Source organism: Tiliqua scincoides, chromosome 1 (assembly GCF_035046505.1).
Source record: "Tiliqua scincoides isolate rTilSci1 chromosome 1, rTilSci1.hap2, whole genome shotgun sequence".
Taxonomy (NCBI): Eukaryota; Metazoa; Chordata; class Lepidosauria; order Squamata; family Scincidae; genus Tiliqua; species Tiliqua scincoides.
The window spans coordinates 91,425,950-91,445,556 of record NC_089821.1 but is presented as its reverse complement, the minus strand read 5'-3'; the positions used below and the strand labels follow the sequence as shown (position 1 = coordinate 91,445,556).

Here is a 19,607-nt window from a genome sequence, read left to right as displayed (position 1 = left end):
TGTCCTTTGGTGAGGGGGGGGCCAGTCACGGAGGCCTCTTCAAGGGCACATTTGTCCTCTATCTTGGGGTTGAATTCCAGCTGCACCAGTGCTGGAAATTTGGATAGGATTGGTTCGTTAGTGTGGATGTATCCTGCATGTTCCAGTCCTATATCGCAGCCATTGCCCACAATGAGGGACATCTGTGCTTGACAAAGTACCACCTGTAGTCCTAATATTCAAAATCCAAGACTGTTTAGAGGCATGAGAATGTCAGTATGATGCTAAGGGCGCAATCCTAACCCCGTATGTCAGTGCTTTCCAGCACTGGCATAAGGGCAATGCAGCTCTGAGGTAAAGGAACAAACATTCCCTTACTTTGAAGAGGCCTCTGTGAGTGACACCCAACTGCAGGATGCAGCACGCATGCCATTGGCACTGCTATGCCAGTGCCGGAAAGCACTGACATAAGGGGTTAGGATTGCGCCCTTACTCAGTTAGGAAAGCAAATGTCTTTTCCAGTGAGCTACAACCATTCTTCCATATTCTCCCTAACAGTTATTCCATATTCACCCTACCCTAGTTTCCATCCTAATTAAGTTGTTTTCATGTTCCATTATGAAATCTTATTCTTAGTGCCCACTAGAAATGTTGTTAAAGAAGGTGGCACCCAAATGTTACAAAGATTCTATTACTCACACATCTCTAATGCTGGTTCACACCCACATGTTCTTATTAGACATCACAACAAACTGACTTGCCTAATTCTTGTGGGGAAAAATAATGGAAAAATAAAGACATATTGGTGCTGAGGTTGTACTATTTGTTATTTTCTTTCTTGTTTAGTACATTGGTCTTATACGTATATTGGAGAATAATCAGCAAAGGAAAATGAAGTCACATATTTTCTTTACATACATATCACTGTGCAGAACTTGAAACACCCTTCTTGAAACATTTATTTTTTCAAAGTTTTTTTTTCTTTAAAAAAGCAGACATCATATTATATGATTAAGAATTTCATCTTAAACATTTCAGATTATATTCTGGATTTTATTTCAGAAACAGAGCTGGCTATTTATATGAAGGATCATGGTTAAACTTTTTAATATTCTCCCATCAGATGTTGTGACATTCCTGCCATTTATTTTCCTTCTCACAACCAAACTGCAATAAGTGTAGTTTTGTGAAATACCTAGCAACAATGAACAGTTAGATTCTCTGCTGATATTCTTATTCATTTATATGGTTTCGCCAACAGAAAAGATTCTGGGATCGCCTGAAATGGTCTCTCAGCTCTGTGAAGGCTCAGTTGAAAGATTATGGTTCCATATGGGATATAAGTGGAAATGAAGTGTTTCCACTTGATGTTTCCATTTGATGTTAAGCCCATATAGCAACCACCATGTTTGAAGGCCAACACATAAAGAATCTTCATGCTGGGATCAGCCACTATGCACCTTATTGCAAGAAGAAACTGTTACATTTGAATCAGAAGTCACAAGCCTCCTTTAAGCCCAAGCTTTTCCAGACCTTAGACCAGTGATTTTCAACCTTTTTCATCTCATGGCACACTGACAAGACACTAAAATTGTCAAGGCACACCATCGGTTTTTGGACAATTGACAAGGCACACCACACTTGACAGTAGTGGCTCACATCCCCCAGTAGCCCTAATAACAAATGATCTTCCCCCAAATTCCTGCGGCACACCTGCAGACCGTCTGCGGCACACCAGTGTGCCTTGGCAAAGTGGTTAAAAATGGCTGCCTTAGACTCACACAGCGTCTCTTCTAAGTTCTGTTGATCTATATGGGGCATACACATATCTAGCTGCATATACAGTTGTATTCATTTTAAATTAGGCTGCATTCTTGGCTATATAGGTTTTCTGGGTCTTTTTTCACTTTGAGTGATCACCAGTAGCACAGAGACAGAATATTTCAACATTTTGGGCCCAATCCTATCTAGCTTTCCCATGCAATGAGGCATGTACCTGCATCCTGTGGTGGGGGAACAGTCATGGAGGCCTCCTCATAGTAAGGGAATATTTGTTCCCTTACCTCAGGGCTGCATTGCAACTGCACCAGCTCTGGAAAGTTGATAGAATTGGGCCATCTGCATTTCAACTTAACAGCAAGATAAAGGTTTCTACCTTACCAGTTGTTCTCCCATTTTATGAGAGCATTCATGAAACTAGTATTGCCAGTATGAGAACTGCTTCTGAGTTGCAAACATCTGACTGCTGATCCTTCAGGAATGTTTTGCACATCAGCTCAACCACAAAATGGCGGTGATGTCTCATAGCCATGGCCAATTATACCAAGTTTGGTGCATTAATTTACTGACTTTTCACACGCGCACAAATGGCCCTGCTTCATGGTTTTGAGACCGTTTTTAGGAAATAGATAAGCAAATTATCAGTAGATATTTCTGTTCTCAGTAGTAGTATTAGACAAATTCACTTGTTGAGCTTTTAAGTATTTGTTTAAAACGTAAGAAAAAAAAACTTTCCTGTAGAGGGGAAATAGAAGTAAAAGTTGGCAAGTTGGAAGGACTGATCGTTTTGAGACTCTAATCTGTGTGTACCAATCAGGGCCTGCCACTTCCTGCTTAATGAAGGCTGTGGTTTTATTAGCTTTGTTGCCGATTAGGGGCAGCTATCTCCATCTCACAGCATCTCACACCCACAAGAAATAAACGGCCTCCCAAGCTCTTGAGTGTCTCCTTAAAATATCTCCTTTTCTTAGTGTAGTTAATGCTCATATGAGGTTATGCTACCTTAGGCTTTAAGGAGTCCCTGCCCCAGTCCTTAATTAAAACAAGGTTTCTTTGGTGAGGTCACTCACTTTACATCTTCCTAAAAAGCTTGACTCACAGATGGGAGTGTGATTTCTGCATGCAGTTTAAGCGCACAAGGAATGAATGAGTGAGGCTGAATACACAGAAAACTTACAAGGGCGTATGAGGGAATGCTCTCCTTCTCTTGAAAAAGAGAAAAAGTCAGTGAGAAAAAAATGATCACATTTTTTGTTTGCAGTGTTGATCTGTTATTCAGTGATAGCAAAATGCTCATATGTAACACAAAAGAAACTTTGAAGTGACTGACCTGCTTATAGTTGACGTTTGATATTTATATTAAATTTTAATATATCATCACAGTGCTAACATTGTTTCGGTTAAGAATCTGTTAGCTTCTCAGTAAATCCCACTGTTGTAAAGGTTTATAACTTAGACATAAACATTTGTTTTAGCTCCTGAATTCCTTTAATATACACAGAAATAGAATAATCCACAAGTTTTTTAACCTCAGAGACATTTACTATCAAAGAAGGAAATTACGGCCTACTGGGCAAAACTAGCTTTCAAAATCATTTGCGGGTCAACACGGGGAAACTGAATATCTAACACAACAGGTAGGAAGAAAAGGATGATTTGTTATCATAGCATCCATTTCTTCATTTTTGTGGAACGATCATCAGTTAGGGCCTACAGCAGCCATTTTCAACCACTGTGCCATGACACATTGGTGTGCCATGAATGGTCCTCAGGTGTGCCACGGAAATTTGGGAGAGGGTTCTTTATTAATAGAACTATTGGGGATGTGAGCCCCCATTGCCAGTGTGCCTTGTCAATTGTCAAAAGACTGATGGTGTGCCTTGACAATTTTATTGCCTTGCCAGTATGCCATGAGATGAGACAGGTTGAAAATCACGGGCCTACAGGAAAGGAAGGGAATATTCAGGCCAAAGGGACAATGATTTTGTTTTGCATGTAAATGAGAGATAATATAACTGTACCACCTCTTTCAGATTCAATCTCATTTTTAATCCTGTGAAAGCTTCTGCTGTCAGCCTGGCCAAAAATATACATACCCTCTGACAAGTTCACTCACTGCTGCCCACTTAAGTTCAGAATAGACTGTCCCTGCCTCATCCATTTTCTCTCTTAACACTGTAAGCCCCTTCCCACTGCCTGCCAGGGAACTGGAATTATAATTTAGAGCAGGGGTGGGCAAACTTTCAATTTTAGGGATCTTGGACCTTTAACAATTGTACAGAAGAGGGAATTTCAGCAGGTGCAGCTTGTCATCAGATGACAAGCTGCACCTGCTGAAATTCTCTCTTCTACACAATTGTTAAAGGTCCAAGATACCTAAAATTGAAAGTTCAGAGGGAAATCCCTGATTTAGAGGGAAATCTCCTCAGGATATTCATCTCAGTAATAATAATCAACTCAGTTAATAATCAACTCAATACCTCATAGCCAGACTTTTAGAGTTGAAACCAGAACCAATTGGAGTATTGCCAGGCATGGCACCTAGTGGGGGAGGGGTAACACCCCTGTTGGGGAAGCCTGCACCTCGTTGGGCAGTTTGGAGCTATTTTGGGGTCCTGGATAGTAGGATAGGGTGGGCAAAGTGTCTGCTCAGAAAAAGGGATGCTCCAGGTCCTGAGGGCCACTTACACCACTTTCCTAGACTGGGCTGGGGTCCCCTTGCTTCCAGACCAAACCCAGAACTTTCCAGGTCCAGGTTCAGTCGACCGAACTTGGGGCTCCTGCCCCTTCAAGGGCCAGGGACAAACCAAGGAAGGGTAGAAGTTGGCCCCAGCTGTTACAGCTGCTGCTGCTGCAGGAATGGCCTCTCCCCTTGGTGCCCTGGCTCATTTTGAACCAGCCTGCCAGCCTGGGTGACCTCGCCCCTTCCAGCCAGCCTGAGACTCAGCTGAGCAATGCATTGGCTGGCTGCCCAGGAGCTCCGGCAGCTGTGCCAAATCAGCCTGCGGTGCCTTACTCGAAGGATGGCAGAATGGGCAGCAAAATGGCAGATGCGCTTCAATGTCAGTAAGTGTAAAGTCATGCACATTGGGGCAAAAAATCAAAACTTTAGATATAGGCTGATGGGTTCTGAGCTGTCTGTGACAGATCAGGAGAGAGATCTTGGGGTGGTGGTGGACAGGTCGATGAAAGTGTCGACCCAATGTGCGGTGGCAGTGAAGAAGGCCAATTCTATGCTTGGGATCATTAGGAAGGGTATTGAGAACAAAACGGTTAGTATTATAATGCCGTTGTACAAATCTATGGTAAGGCCACACCTGGAGTATTGTGTCCAGTTCTGGTCGCCGCATCTCAAAAAAGACATAGTGGAAATGGAAAAGGTGCAAAAGAGAGCGACTAAGATGATTACGGGGCTGGGGCACCTTCCTTATGAGGAAAGGCTACGGCGTTTGGGCCTCTTCAGCCTAGAAAAGAGACGCTTGAGGGGGGACATGATTGAGACATACAAAATTATGCAGGGGATGGACAGAGTGGATAGGGAGATGCTCTTTACACTCTCACATAATACCAGAACCAGGGGACATCCACTAAAATTGAGTGTTGGGCGGGTTAGGACAGACAAAAGAAAATATTTCTTTACTCAGCGCGTGGTCGGTCTGTGGAACTCCTTGCCACAGGATGTGGTGCTGGCGTCTAGCCTAGACGCCTTTAAAAGGGGATTGGACGAGTTTCTGGAGGAAAAATCCATTATGGGGTACAAGCCATGATGTGTATGCGCAACCTCCTGATTTTAGGAATGGGTTAAGTCAGAATGCCAGATGTAGGGAAGAGCACCAGGATGAGGTCTCTTGTTATCTGGTGTGCTCCCTGGGGCATTTGGTGGGCCGCTGTGAGATACAGGAAGCTGGACTAGATGGGCCTATGGCCTGATCCAGTGGGGCTGTTCTTATGTTCTTATGTTCTTAAGGACGGTGCTCCCATGGCTGGCTGGGGCCCTGAACCTGCCAAGCACAGTTCCATGGCAGAAAAGGCTGGCTACCCCAAAGACAGAAACCAGGGCAGAATTTCAAACTGGGTGGGTTGCTGGGACAATATTGCTAAACTGGGACAATCCCAGTCCAACCGGAACATATGGTAACCCAGCTCATAGCCCCTCAACTAATCTAAACTATATTTGTAATGTAGACAGATTCACCCCATGTTTTCTAAGTAGTTTTAAAATTCCAGAATCTGGAGGACCTGGAACCCAGGTTTTAAAGAAACAGAGGCCTGGTGGGGCAACAGTAGAGGATAGGCTCCACTGTGAATGACTTACTGTGTTTTGCTACCCATTTTTTCAAAATAGAATAGAGGTAATCAATTTACTGTGAATAATTTCTGTTTTTGCTGAGATCTCGGAAGACTTTTGAACAGCATTCCACCTGTTTAAGCAGGATGTTGACTGCTTAGGAAAACATGGGTGGGGGGTTTCACTTCAAAAATATCTAATGTTAATTAGACTGTACAAGTGATTGTATTTATAACTGTACTTGTACAATTGTACTTGAGAACCTATATAATTGTACTTATGTTGGCCTGGAAACATTTGTGAGCAGCCCCCCCCCCCCCATTAACATTGAGTACAGAAGAGAGCAATATAAAGGGAAAAGTGAATTGAGAAGAGGCGTAGCTAGTGCATTTGACACCTGGGTCAGGTGTCATCTCCTCCTCTATACAACACCCTCCCCCCAGATGGTAGTGGCAGGATTTGGCTGCTGTATCTGTATATTTTACTGGGAGAAGGGCTGCCTGTGTTTGCCTTTTGGTCCGTCCTTCCTTATAGTAAAATATACAGGGCTGTCCACGTCAATTGCCAGTTGGTTCTTCATTAAATTTATTCAATGAATTCCTTTAATGAAGGATGCAGGCAAGCAATGCAGGCAACCTTGTATTTTTTACTGTGTATGCCTGCGTTAGAATCCTCTTAATAACAGCATCCAGGGCGGACTGCCCACCTATCGCTATGTTACTGTGAGAAGGCCTAACAACAACATTTCCCAAACTTACTGTGGTCACTGCATCTTCATTTCACAGTGGCCTCTTCTTCCCAGCTCTCCCAGGTGAGATCTTGCATGATCCAAGATGGTGGCAACCAGGAGAGCCAGGAAGCAGAGGCCACTGGGGACATCCCATGGTGCCCCTGTGAGTTAGCTGCAGCACCCAACAGCATGGTTTGGGAACCTCTGGCCTAAGAAGATTAGCATACTGATTTGATACCGTATCCAGAAATATGGCACAATGGCAAACAAGTGATAGTTGATGGTAAAGTGGACTGCAAATAGCCCAAGTAAACATTACCATTAAGCATCTGATTTGTCATCTTCCTATGTAGGGCAAGCCAGTTCTCTCTTGAGCAAGAAAAGGGGCAATTTGGCTTGTGTAAAAGCATCCAAAGAGTACTGCAACCATTTTAAAGAAAGGAATGAATGTCTTGACCATCCACAGTGAAATTTTTACTCCCTCCCCCACACACACTTTAAACAATGGGCATATTACCAGTGCCATATTGCAAGCTGTTTTTGGAATTCCCCTGTTTCAAAAATAGTCTGTCCTGTAGCAGGAGGTGGGGTTGCTGTTCCAGAAACACATGTCTAAAGCCTCACTGAGAGTACAGAACTAGTTTCAAGGTTTTTGGATCCTGGCCAATATCTGAAGTAGTTGAGAGGTAAATATTAGTATAATAGTCCAAGGACCTTTATTGGAGGTGTGCTTTTAAAATATTATTTCCTGAAAATTCCTTGCTATGGCATATAATAATGGAGCGAAGTATGAAGGGTATAAAAGGACTGGGGGGGGATAAGAATATTAGTGGCCAGTTAAATAGACTTAGCTTTTCCGAGAGGGGGGGGGGAGAGTTTCTGGCATTCTTTCATTTATCCTCTAGCTTCATGCACCATTTCAGTAATGTTTATAAAGAAGAGATTTCTGTTTCCACTGCTATTAACCAACACTTTTTTTGGTGCTAGTACATATTTTTTTCCCATCTGATTCATCCATCTTAATCATGGTCTTTATCTGAGGAACTGTGTGTGTGTTTAACTTTAGCTCAGCAGGTTGTACATTGAAGAAAGATGCTGCATATTGACAGGAACTGAAACATTTTTATTAACAACATCCATGAGGCTATTGCCAGAATTGCTTCCTTCTGTAAATGATATTAAGGCATCTCCTGGGATTTTGTAGTTGCAAGCTATACATTTTTAGTAGACCATTTTTTTTTCTCTTGCAGAATTAGATATTTCCTTTTAGATGCTATTATAAAAATTATTTTTGCCGTAACCCATTTTTGTATATAAAATATGGTGAAATTCCACTCTTCAGCAACTAGAGGTGTGAGTTGATTTTACCCGAATGCCATTGACCACTATGGTACCAGAATGGATTTTCTCCTTCATTTGTTGCCTTGAGGCAAAGATGCTAAATATTTCAGAAACCCTGTTTGTTGGTTTCCTCACACATTCTATGTTACAATGATGTAAATCTAGTGCTCCTGTCAGTGTATAATTATCAATCCAGCTCCATTGATTTTAGGGTAGATACTGCTGATTTATGCTATTATTAGAGAGAGCAGAATCCAGATGATCTCTATTTTGGTTACTTTGTGAAAATATTTTAATCATGGTACTCCGTTTGTAATCTGACCTAATCAAATAAATGTAGCAAACTTTTAATATGTATGGACAGTAAAAAGTGCCAGTAAGAGTCTTTGATTATGTGGGTCTTGAAGATGTAATTTCTAAAATATGACTTTAAAAAAATTAGCAGACTGATTTTTTTAAAGCTATACTTATTACTGGGAAAAAAGGAAAACTTCAGTGGAGACTGTTTAGGCCCTACTTCACATTGTTGTGTTGCAGGAATATGTGGCTGTATTAGTAAAATCATTTCAGGGGTTGCTTATTTGAGTACTGTTCTCTTTTGGGGGGGGGGGAAATTAAGCATTTCTTATTCTGTGCTTGGATCTATCTTGGGATAGAATCCTAATCAGCTCAGAATTCTACTTATCTGAGGACCAAATCCTATCCAACTTTCCAACACTGATGCAACCATACATGCCTTGACAATGGAGCGTGTGCTACATCCTGCTGGGGTGGGGTGACGTGTCATGGAGGCCTCCTCAAAGTAAAGGAGCGTTTGTTCCCTTACCTTGGGGCTTTATTTTGGATGCATCAGTGCTGGAAACTTGGATAGAATTGAACCCTTAGCAAGTTGCAGGTCTATCTCACTCTACCTGTGGTTTTTCTGTGGTCTGCATTCTTGCCCACAGCACTGATGTGAATAACTAGTTCTTTCTCAATAGACTTGAGGGAAGAGAGGGCAGGTAACCCACTTTTGTCTGTTGTCAAGGAGAGATTGAATCTGCCACAGCACCCCCTTTAGGGCATTAAGGGCCCAGTCCTATCCAACTTGCCAGTGCTGATGCAGCCATGCCAACAGGGTGTGTGCTACAGCCTGAGATGGGGGGGGGCAGATCTAGATGCCTCCTCAAGGCACAGGAATAGTTGTTCCCTTAAGTCTGGGCTGCATTGAGGCTGCATCAGCACTGGAAAGTTGGATAGGATTGGGCCCTAGAGGATTGGCCCCCACCTGATAAGGATTTATAGAGAATTAAATCCAAAAAACATCCAAAATCAGGATGACCCATTAACCTATGATGAAACTGAGGTAACGCAATTGGAATAGTTTAGAATAGACAACAGAATTGCTCCATCAAGTAATAGTCCTGAGGTCAATTATTAGGGAATCATATTTGTAAAGTAACAATAGGTTGCACAGGATTTCAAAATTATGTGGAAGTGAAAAAACCAGTTTTTTCAGATCGTGGGCACGAACATAGAAAGTTGTACAGTGTACTTTTGTTTTTATCTTTGTCAGTGAAAGTGGGACATATGCAGGGCACCATTTATTGATGAATGGCACATGAAAGAATTTGTATCTCTCATAAATAGACTTCTAAAAAAACCCCAGAACATATACACACAAAACCATTCCTTTTTTCCTCTGTTCATTTTTCATTTTAGTTAAGAATGCAAATTGCACGTCGGACTTTGAAGAATATTTTGCCAAGAGAAAGCTGGAGGAAGGAGATGGACAGTCAGTCAGTATAGCGGAGTACCTACAGCGCAGTGATACAGCCATTATTTACCCAGAAGCCCCCGAGGAACTGTCTCGCCTTGGCACTCCAGAGGCCAATGGGCAAGAAGAAAATGGTAAGGATGGAATTCATTTTTAGCTGGGCTTCTGACCTCTTGCAGCTGTTGCAATTATAAATGCACTACATGCCTGGGTGTTTACCTTAAAATTGAAGAACAGCTGCAGAAGCATGGAATTTCATGAGCAAAGATTGGGACTGTAATTTCAGCGTATTGTGATTTCTTTTTTAGTCAGCAAATTCAGACTGTTCTGTAGGTGAAATAAATAGCAGAGACAAGGGTTACGTTTTAAAGGACTAGTGTTCTTGCTTTAAGTTTAGTTTGGTAATGATTGGTATTTTTAATGGGACAAATTAAAAATTGCTAACTGTTAAGTCTTTCGCTTCTTAATAAGTAACCGAAAAAGTACCCATAAAGATGAACTGGATGGTGCTGTGTATGGAGACAGCAGAATGGTAATTAAGTATACAACAACAATAAATCAGAGTAAAAAGAGATTACAGACTTACAATAGACCAGACCAAAGTTTTGAATTAATTTTCAAATGCTTCATACAAGTTTGTCCTGAGTGTGTAAAAGTGATTAATGTGATTTGCTTGGTAGAAATCATGGCACTCTAGTGTAGGCAGATTGCAGTGATTCTTGTCAATCCATCCTGGGCAATAAGCCCATTAGCTGCCATTGATTTACTGACCTTTTGGCCTGCTTCTTTCTCTCTCGTCTCTCGGCTACAGACCTGCCACCTGGAACTCCAGATGCTTTTGCCCAACTGCTGACCTGCCCCTACTGCGACCGGGGCTACAAGCGTTTGACATCACTGAAGGAGCACATCAAGTACCGCCATGAGAAGAACGAGGAGAACTTTCCTTGCCCTCTCTGTAACTACACTTTTGCCTACCGCACCCAGCTCGAGCGGCATATGGTGACGCACAAACCAGGGACAGATCAGGTGGGGGGGCTTGTTTTAAGTGATTTCATTCTATAATAACCCCTTAGAGAAATGATATTGCTTTGATTGGCAATCATTATTAATTTTTCATGGCATTTTGAAGATGCAGATCTTTTAATGGTAATAGCTTTAATTGAGGTCTAAATGATTTTTTGATGGTCTCTTCTAATATGATTTAATAGTCTTATGTTCACGATCGAATGAGTGTGTTAATTTCTAATTTAGAAATTTTATTTGCACTTTAACTTGACTTTAGTTTTGTTTTTTTATGTTCCTCAAAATGTGAATGAAATTGTGGCATTTTAATTATACATTATTAAACATCTCAGCAATTTTAATTCCATTTTTCACTTCAAAAACTATTTGCATTTTTTCCCCACATAGGATCTCAAAGAACTGCTAAACTCATTTTCTGTCATTCCTTACTTTTTAATATTCCAATAAACTCTTTCTTCATGTATACTTTTCATCTCATTTTTAAGGACAGGTTTATATTTTTTGAGTCAGTCGTATTGCACATATGTTACATGCTTTATGACTGTTTTAATAACGTATGATCACGTTAGGAATCCACCATTTCTTACATTTATACATCCCAGCAGCATATCTGTTATAAAGCAAAATGCTTCCTTGATCAGATATGCATGAGAGTTAATCAAATAATATGTGTCTGTTTTAAACATATGATTAAGCTTTGTGACAGTTATAATCTAATTACTCAAAAGCATTGTATTATAAAGTTCTTTACATGCCAAAGGTATATTTTTGCACTCTCTAAAGAGTTGCTACTTAAAAGTTTTATTAAGGTGCGTTGCAATAGTTACCCAAATGGGAATATTAAGTTTTGTGCATTGTGTCCAATTACGTTGGAATTATACAAATCATTTCTTTTTCCTAAAGTAAAATAATACTCATCTAGGTTTATCCTGACAGGCATTTTTCAATAAAAGATGTGTCTAATTAGACAAATGTACATCAGGCCCACCTTCTAATCAAGCAATTTGATAATTAGCTCACTATCTCTCACTAGATCTCTGTAATCGATAAAATATGATTCCAACAAGGCTTATCAAAACATTTCATTTTAAAGAGTAGATTGTGTTATTAATCTGTAGCTTTTCTCTGTTCCTGAGAAATTGGGAGATAGTGTGCCTTTTCCTCTCTCTTCCCTGTTCCTTCTTACTATCAAAACACAAGGGGGAAAATGGCTGGATATTTATCCAACATAACTGCCTTAAATTTCACATGCAAGAGTGTGATTGTGTTGGCGCATTACGAATGGTAGCTTTGGTGTTGAAAAGTCCCCTCATTTGCTCATGGCATTTACAATTAGTAAATTAAAATGATTGTATCATATTAACAGTGGCACAACTAAAGTTTATAGTAGTCCTCTGAGGGCTGTGGGGGGAGACAAAGCAGCTGTTGCTGTTTGTTTATGCAACTCAGCAACATATGAGCGCTGGTCCCTCAATGGCGCTCGGCGGGCTGGGTTCTGCTTGATCTTTGAAGGTTGCTGCTGTTTGAACAACCCTCCCTGTGTCCCATGTAACACCATCTGTCTCACTAGGAATGTGGGAAGATTCAGCACACCCTAGCAGTTGTCATACCGTTTCTCTGCTGTCTTTTTCTGCAATAGGCTTTTGTGTCATTGCTGCTTAGGAGGGGAGAAAAAGGCTGACCTCCTACCTTGAACATCCAGACTAGATGACTGTAGCCATTTTTTTTTTTTTTGGTCAGAATTCAAAGTCGAAGCACTTGCTTGTTCAGAAAGGTCAGCTGTGTTGATTCTATCTTTATGCTGCTTTTTAACTGGTCCTTTCTGCCAACTTTTCTCTCTGTTTTGCCCTATTCCTTCGCATTGCTCCAAAGGAGTAGAAAAAGAAAGACACAGAAAAATAGTTTAACTCTCTGATTAGGATGTATGTGTGTATTTTTCCAGCCACTACCACGTCTTGCATGTGATAATAAATGAAATTACTTATAATCACACAGCTACACGGTTCAGATGCATAGTAAACAAAGGCTACAATCCTAACCACACTTTCCTGAGAGTAAGCCCCATTGAACAAAATAGGGTTTACTTCTGAGTAGACATGGTTAGGATTGTGCCCACAATGTCTTTAAAGCTCTGTTGTGAAGAATCATATATATATATAGCTGAGAAGATTGCAAATCTAAATGTCTTTGCAATCTAAATTTGCAATCTATAGCTGAGAAGATTGGCAAATCTAAATGTCATTTTTTAAAAATTTACAAATTCCTCTGCATATATATTGCATTAATAAGTTATAGTGTTGACAGAAGACCTAGATTTCCAAAGCAAATGCTGGTGGTGTGTTCAAATTTGCCTGAAGTTTACCGCCAACATTTTTATTTTTATGGCAGCACTGGTGATACAAATAAATACACATGAAGTTCTTTTAAGCTGACAAATAAATGAAAACTGCTGTAATTATTTTCTTAAAAGGAAATATATATCTCTCTCTCACTCTCGCTCTCTCACACCCACACATGAATGACTTGTGAGAACTCAGCTTTACTTTACTTGAAATTTACATGGTGACTTTACTCTTCTAGCACCAAATGCTGACCCAAGGAGCAGGCAATCGTAAGTTCAAGTGTACAGAGTGTGGCAAGGCCTTCAAATATAAACACCATCTGAAGGAACACCTGCGAATCCACAGTGGTGAGTAGCCAAGGTGCCAGGGTTCTCATTTGCATTTCATTTAATGAGCTGAGATTTTCTACTTTGAGAAAATATTCCTTAAAATTTGTAGTGTTTTTAGTGAAACCAAGGTACATCATAAATTATATCTGACTCATTCTCATTTTGCATGCTGCTCTAAAAACTACAACTTGAGCTCTACAGAAGATTTTCCAAGTTGCAAAGCTTATCACCTAATTAATTAATTGATTGATTAATTGATTAATTAATTAATTAATTAAACCCTAATTGCTTTCTGAAGCTATTCCTACTCAGAAGAATTCAGAAATTCTTGTTCATTTGGCTCTTAGATGCTCCATTTTATGATAGACCTTTGATTTAAAAAAGACAAGCAATCCTAAAGATTAACCATATTAATGCCTTTCCTCCCATTGTATAGTCTGACACAGCACAAGGTCTCTTACAGTCCAGTCCTAAAAGTGTTCCACTATTGTTAAAATGGCTGCCATTGGCACGTGCAGTGCAGTGCAGCTGGCCATTTTGTGAGTGCTGTTGCAAGAGGCATCAGCACCACATCCTCACCACTGGAGCCTGCTGCCCCCACCAGAGCTGATAAGGCAGCAGTTGGGGCAGAATGAGTGATTCAGGAATGAGGTGGGGAGGGAGAGGAACATGGGAGTATCTGGAAGGGGAGGGGCAAATTGGTGGGCAGAACAAGGCTAATATCAGTGGCAGTGACATTCATCCCTTCCCCCTCATTTTCCCCTCCCTTATTCACTTAGGACCTGCACCAGAAAAATTAGCCAGCTTGGATCTGAGGTGACCCATTGGGCCAGCCATTTCCAACCACTGTGCCATGGCACACTGGTGTGCCGGTTTGGGGAAGGATCATCTATTAGTAGGGCCACTGGGGAAATGAGCCCCCTGCTGGCAGTACAGTGTGCCTTGTCAATTGTCAAAGGACCGATGGTGAGCCTTGACCATTTTAGTACCTTGTCAGTGTGCTGTGAGATGAAAAAGGTTGAAAAGCACTGCATTGGGCTAATGGAGGCTTACCCCTGCTTAAGGGAACAAATATTCTCTTAACTAGAGGAGACCTCTGTGATTCCCCCCACCCCAGCAGGGTGCAGTATACGCTGTAATGGTGTGGCTGCATTGGGGCAGGGCTGTCCTATAGGATTGGGCTGTCAGACACATTAAAGTCCCTTACTTGGAATGGCCACCTCATTCATATTACTGTATTTTATTACATTTGAAGCTAATCCTTCTTCCAAGAAATACAGAGCAGCTCTTTAACTACAGAACAATCTTCTATGGTAGCTTATACTGAGAGAGAACCTCTGTTCAGAGGCTTAGATCCTCAGAACAAACCATTGTTTGTTGTGACAAGACCACGCTGTGGCAAGCCTTGAGCTCATGTGTTTCCCCAACCCCACTTCCCTCCTCAGATTCTAGCTTGATATCCTGGTTTGTTAACTATGGTTTATTACAAATGGAAGCTTCCATGCTGTTCTTGTCATCCATAAAGGAGGAAGCAAGGTGAGCAGTGGGCATGTAAACCTGAGGTTCACCACAGCCTGTTCTCATTACCACAAACTGGTTTGTTGTGACACCTATACTGACTGACCCAAGGCACCACCTGGTGAGCTTGGTAGCTTAGGACTCTTTATACCAGCCATATTCAACCTTTTTCAGCTCACAGCACACTGACATGGCACTAAAGTTGTCAAGGCACACTACTAGTTTTTAATTACATTATTATGTTATAATTAATTTAATTAATATAATTAAGGGCACAAGCCTAACCAGATCTACTCAGAAGTAAGTCCTATTTTGTTCAATGGGGCTTACTCTCAGGAAAGTGTGGTTAGGATTGCAGCCTCAGATCATTACATGACAATGAAAGAAATTCCCCAGAAGCTTGGAGAGGGAGGTGTATGTGGTTTCTGGAAAGGAAGAACAATGTTTTGAAGCAGGTCTGTTCAAACTGTTATCAACTGATATGCTCTGAGATGCCAGGAGGTGCTGGTAAAGAGAGATGAGACTGAGCATACTGGAGAAATAGGGGGGGGGTGTGAGGGGCAGTGAGGGCATGTGACTGAAACAAGTGCAGGATTCACTGGGGTGGGGGAGAGAGAGAGAGAGAGAGAGAGAGAGAATGGGAGGCAACTGTTTTGAACTTAGGAAGGTGGGGAAGAGGGAGGGGTTGGGAGGGGCAGTCAGAGGGGTTAACTGCAGTTATGATGGGGGGATGTGTGTGCAGGAGGAGAGGAGGTGGGGCAGGGGAGAAGAGAAAAGCATCACTTGGCTGCTCATGTAAACAAGAAAGAGTGCGACCAAGCCTCTGTACGTCAACTCAGAAGTAAGCCCCATTATAGTCAATGGAGCTTACTCCTAGGTATGTGTGGATAGGATTGTGACCCAGCACCCTTCCTGCCAAAGTCTTGCCAGGGGAGGCAACGAAGGCAGGGTCACTTTGGGGCATTGCTGGCAAGGAAAAGGGTTTCTCCACGATCCTCTTCCAGCCAGCTGCTTCTGGCTCCTACCTGCTTCCACCTTCAGGCTTGCTCCTCGCTCTTGCCGCTTGCTCTCACTCCCTCCATGTTCCCACCCACTCTTCCAGGCTTTTCTAGCTGCCTGGCTGCCTGCCCAATCAGCACGCGGGGCAGGCACCAGCAGGAGCATCCAAGCCCCTGTGCGGCTGCTCCTTTTTCTCCTACTGCCACTTCTCTCATGCAGGTAGCTGCTGCTGCTGCTGCCTGACTCCTTGGCCCTGCGGCACACCTGAGGCAGCCTCACAGCACACCAGTGTGCCGCGTCACAGTGGTTGAAAACCACTGCTTTATACATTACATTTTTAAAGGTGTAATGATAGAATGTTGTGCATATACATGTAAAAATGAAAGTATAAACACAACAAACATGAACATATCATTCAACTATATTTATCAGGGAACTAGGATTGGCTGCAGCTCCCCGATGAGTATACTGAGTGCAGAGTGATATAATGGACTGTTGCTTTGGATAAGTGAATGCTGGACCCAGTCTGGAATTTTGGGTAACTGGAGAAAGTGGGAGGAAAACTACCTTTAATTTTGTTCAGCACATCCAGATAAAGTCCCATGAGATGTTCCCTCCTTCCACGAAGTTCTTAGATCAGGTGCTTTGCATGATCTTCTGCTGTGATCTTCCTTTGTTTGCTGTTGCTCTGATCGACATCTGCCAATAGGCAAAAGGGTTAGGTTAAGGGAAAAGAGGACAATAGTCATGCTGTGTGTAGGAGGAGTAAATAGCTAGAATGCTCTGTGTGGTTCAGTTCAGAAGAGAGACAGTTACAGCCTTCAGATGCTAGGAACTAGTAAACACATGCTAATTTAGGATGTTCCTAAAGCAGGGAGAGAAAACATAAGAGAGAAACACCACCACATTATGGCCTGGTTCAGGCACAGTGACGAGACCATGGAATCACCATCAATTTGGATTTGTGTGTGTTCTTCTTTTTTCTTCTACCCTCATTTCCTCACATGTAACAGTCCCATCCATTGTTCCCTGGTTCCAGGAATGGCATTACCTGGAATACTGCCTTGGGTCTGCCACTGTGGCCTCTGCACCGACCCTCAACTTGCTCCTTGCGCAGCTTCTTCAAATGTGGAAGTGCAGGACTTATTTCAAAAGACTTAGGGCCCAATCCTATCCAATTTTCCAGTGCCAGTGCAGCTGTGCCAACGGGGCATGTGCTGCATCCTGTGGGGGGGAGCAGGCACAGAGGCATCCTCAAAGTATGGGAGCATTTGTTCCCTTACCTGAAAGCTGCATTGTGGCTGCACCAGAGCTGGAAAGTGGGATAGTGCTCAACCACCAACTTTCCAGCTCCAGTGCAGCCACAATGCAGCTCCTTAAGAAGGCCCCAGTGACTGCCTCTCCACCACAGGATGCAGTGCGCACCCCACTGGCACAACTGCACCTGCACTGGAAAATTGGATAGAATTGGGCCCTGAGTGAATAAAAATGCTCCTTCATTTGCACAGTCCTTGAAAATAAAACTGGAAGTTCTGCATCTCTACTTTTGAAAAAAAAACTGCACAAGGAACATGTTAAGAAGGTGGATTTCCACTTCCCACTTGCTTTCTACTCACTTTTAGCAACTTACATCTGGGCTGGGCTGGAGGGAGAGGCACTGAATGAAGGGCATTTCAGATCTGCTACCCTCTTGCCCCACATCATCTGACTTAAAGCACTGCCCCTGCTTGGTTCATGCAAATCATAGTTTTTCATGAAAGAAAAACTGAAGAATGAAGAAAACGATGGTTTTCACAAGCAATGGATTGCCCTCATAGCAGAACTGGAAAACATGGGTTTGAACTAGGTTTCCATTTCTGGTTTCCATTTCTGGTTTGGAGGTATACTGTTTGTGCAAATCATAGTTCGGTTGATTTACATATCCCAAGAAACTATGGTTTCCTCAGTCAAGGAAAGAAGGGAAAGACTCAATATGAGAGGGGAGGAGAAAGCAGAAGTTGGGAGGAAGAGGGAAGTATGTGGATGAAGGGAGCACATGAGCCCGAAGCTCATTCATTAAACCCATTAAACCTATTCATTAAACCACAATTATACTCTACCTGTGTCTGTGAATAATCACATATACAGTATAAAAATTTTAATAAAATATAGAATTATAAAAATTTACCTTTTTTTTTTTTTTTTTACCCACACTGTGTTAAGATACCTTTTCGGGCACTTATACATTAAACAAAATGGTGGTGGTTGAGCCCTGGAGTTCCTGTTACTAACATAATTGCCAGCAAATACTAGTTAAAAGTGAGATTCTACCCCCCACCCTCCCCCCAAAAAAATTAAAAAATGAATGGGGTTCTGAAAATGAACTGGAATCCTACAGATGGATCTTACAACTATTAGGGATGGACATGAAACAAATGGATTTCTAAAATGTTTACAAAAACATAAAAAAATTGGTGCACACACCCCAATATACCATGGCTGGTCAAAGGCATAGAAGGTGAAAGACCCTGAACAAAGGCTTCAGGCTGGGATGCAGGAAGAAGACTGTTTACTACCCTGCAGAGCTCTTTGTTACTTCTGTAGGAAATGGCTGCTGTTCTTTAGTTTCTGCTTCTGTAGGCCACAAGAAAGTACACTCAGTTAGAAGCAAAATCAGACACTACTGGAAATTGTCATAATTTATTGTGATGCTGAGTTTCTTCTTGATTTAGAATTTAGATAGGGCAGGGCCAGAACTGGAGGATTAAAGTATTTATAGCATAGTATTATTCACTGGGTACTGCTAACAACCATATATCCAGTTGCTTACAGTGAATAAAAAATACCATGCCAGTTGCCCCACCCAAGATTGTGCTGCTGTTGTAGAGAACTTTTACAAAGCAAACTATGGTAACTGCATGTTGACTGGGTCCTTATTAAAGGAGATGGCAAATTATACTCTACTTGTGTTGAGATGTGACAAACAATGCTGTGTGGTAGGTAGGTTTTAATAGAGCACGACATAAGGTTACATATTCCATCTCTACTCCACCTCCATCTTTTAAAAGCAGACAATCATGCATGCATTTTTTTTCCACACAACAATAGCAGCGATACAACCCAGGGATATCACAGATTTAGTGGGAATCTTGGATGCTGCTATTTGGAGACTAGTTGGCAATGGCATAGCTTAGAGGGTGCAGGAGGTAGCAACTACACTGGGCAACAAGCTTCAGGGGGGCAAGAAGCTGAACTTGACACCAGTGGCCAAAATTGTGAAAACCTTGGTATGTACGAATAATATCATCATGTTACATATCATTGAAAAGGTAATTTAATATAAAATGCAATTAAAAAACCACATTAGACTATCTCTATTCTATGAAAAGTTATGACCAATTAATCAGAAAACACAACCGCTTATGGAACAAAAAGTGGATTTTCTTAACTCAAAACTGACCTATGAGACTGATTGTTCTGAGAGCCATTTTGGTGTTATGATGGTACAGCACGGAACCAGTAAGGTGATAAAATAACTAGTCAG

At 41.8% G+C, this 19,607-nt stretch overlaps 1 protein-coding gene across 2 annotated transcripts in view; it reads left to right on the top strand.

Moving 5' to 3' along the window:
* Positions 1–19,607, top strand: part of ZEB2 (zinc finger E-box binding homeobox 2) — a 203,720-nt gene that overhangs the window by 160,608 nt on the left and 23,505 nt on the right. For both annotated transcript variants that reach the window (XM_066611927.1, XM_066611929.1), the window contains 3 exons: positions 9,819–10,007; positions 10,685–10,899; positions 13,477–13,585. In XM_066611927.1, the coding sequence (XP_066468024.1) occupies positions 9,819–10,007; positions 10,685–10,899; positions 13,477–13,585 (513 nt within the window). The remainder of the gene's footprint in view (positions 1–9,818; positions 10,008–10,684; positions 10,900–13,476; positions 13,586–19,607) is intronic.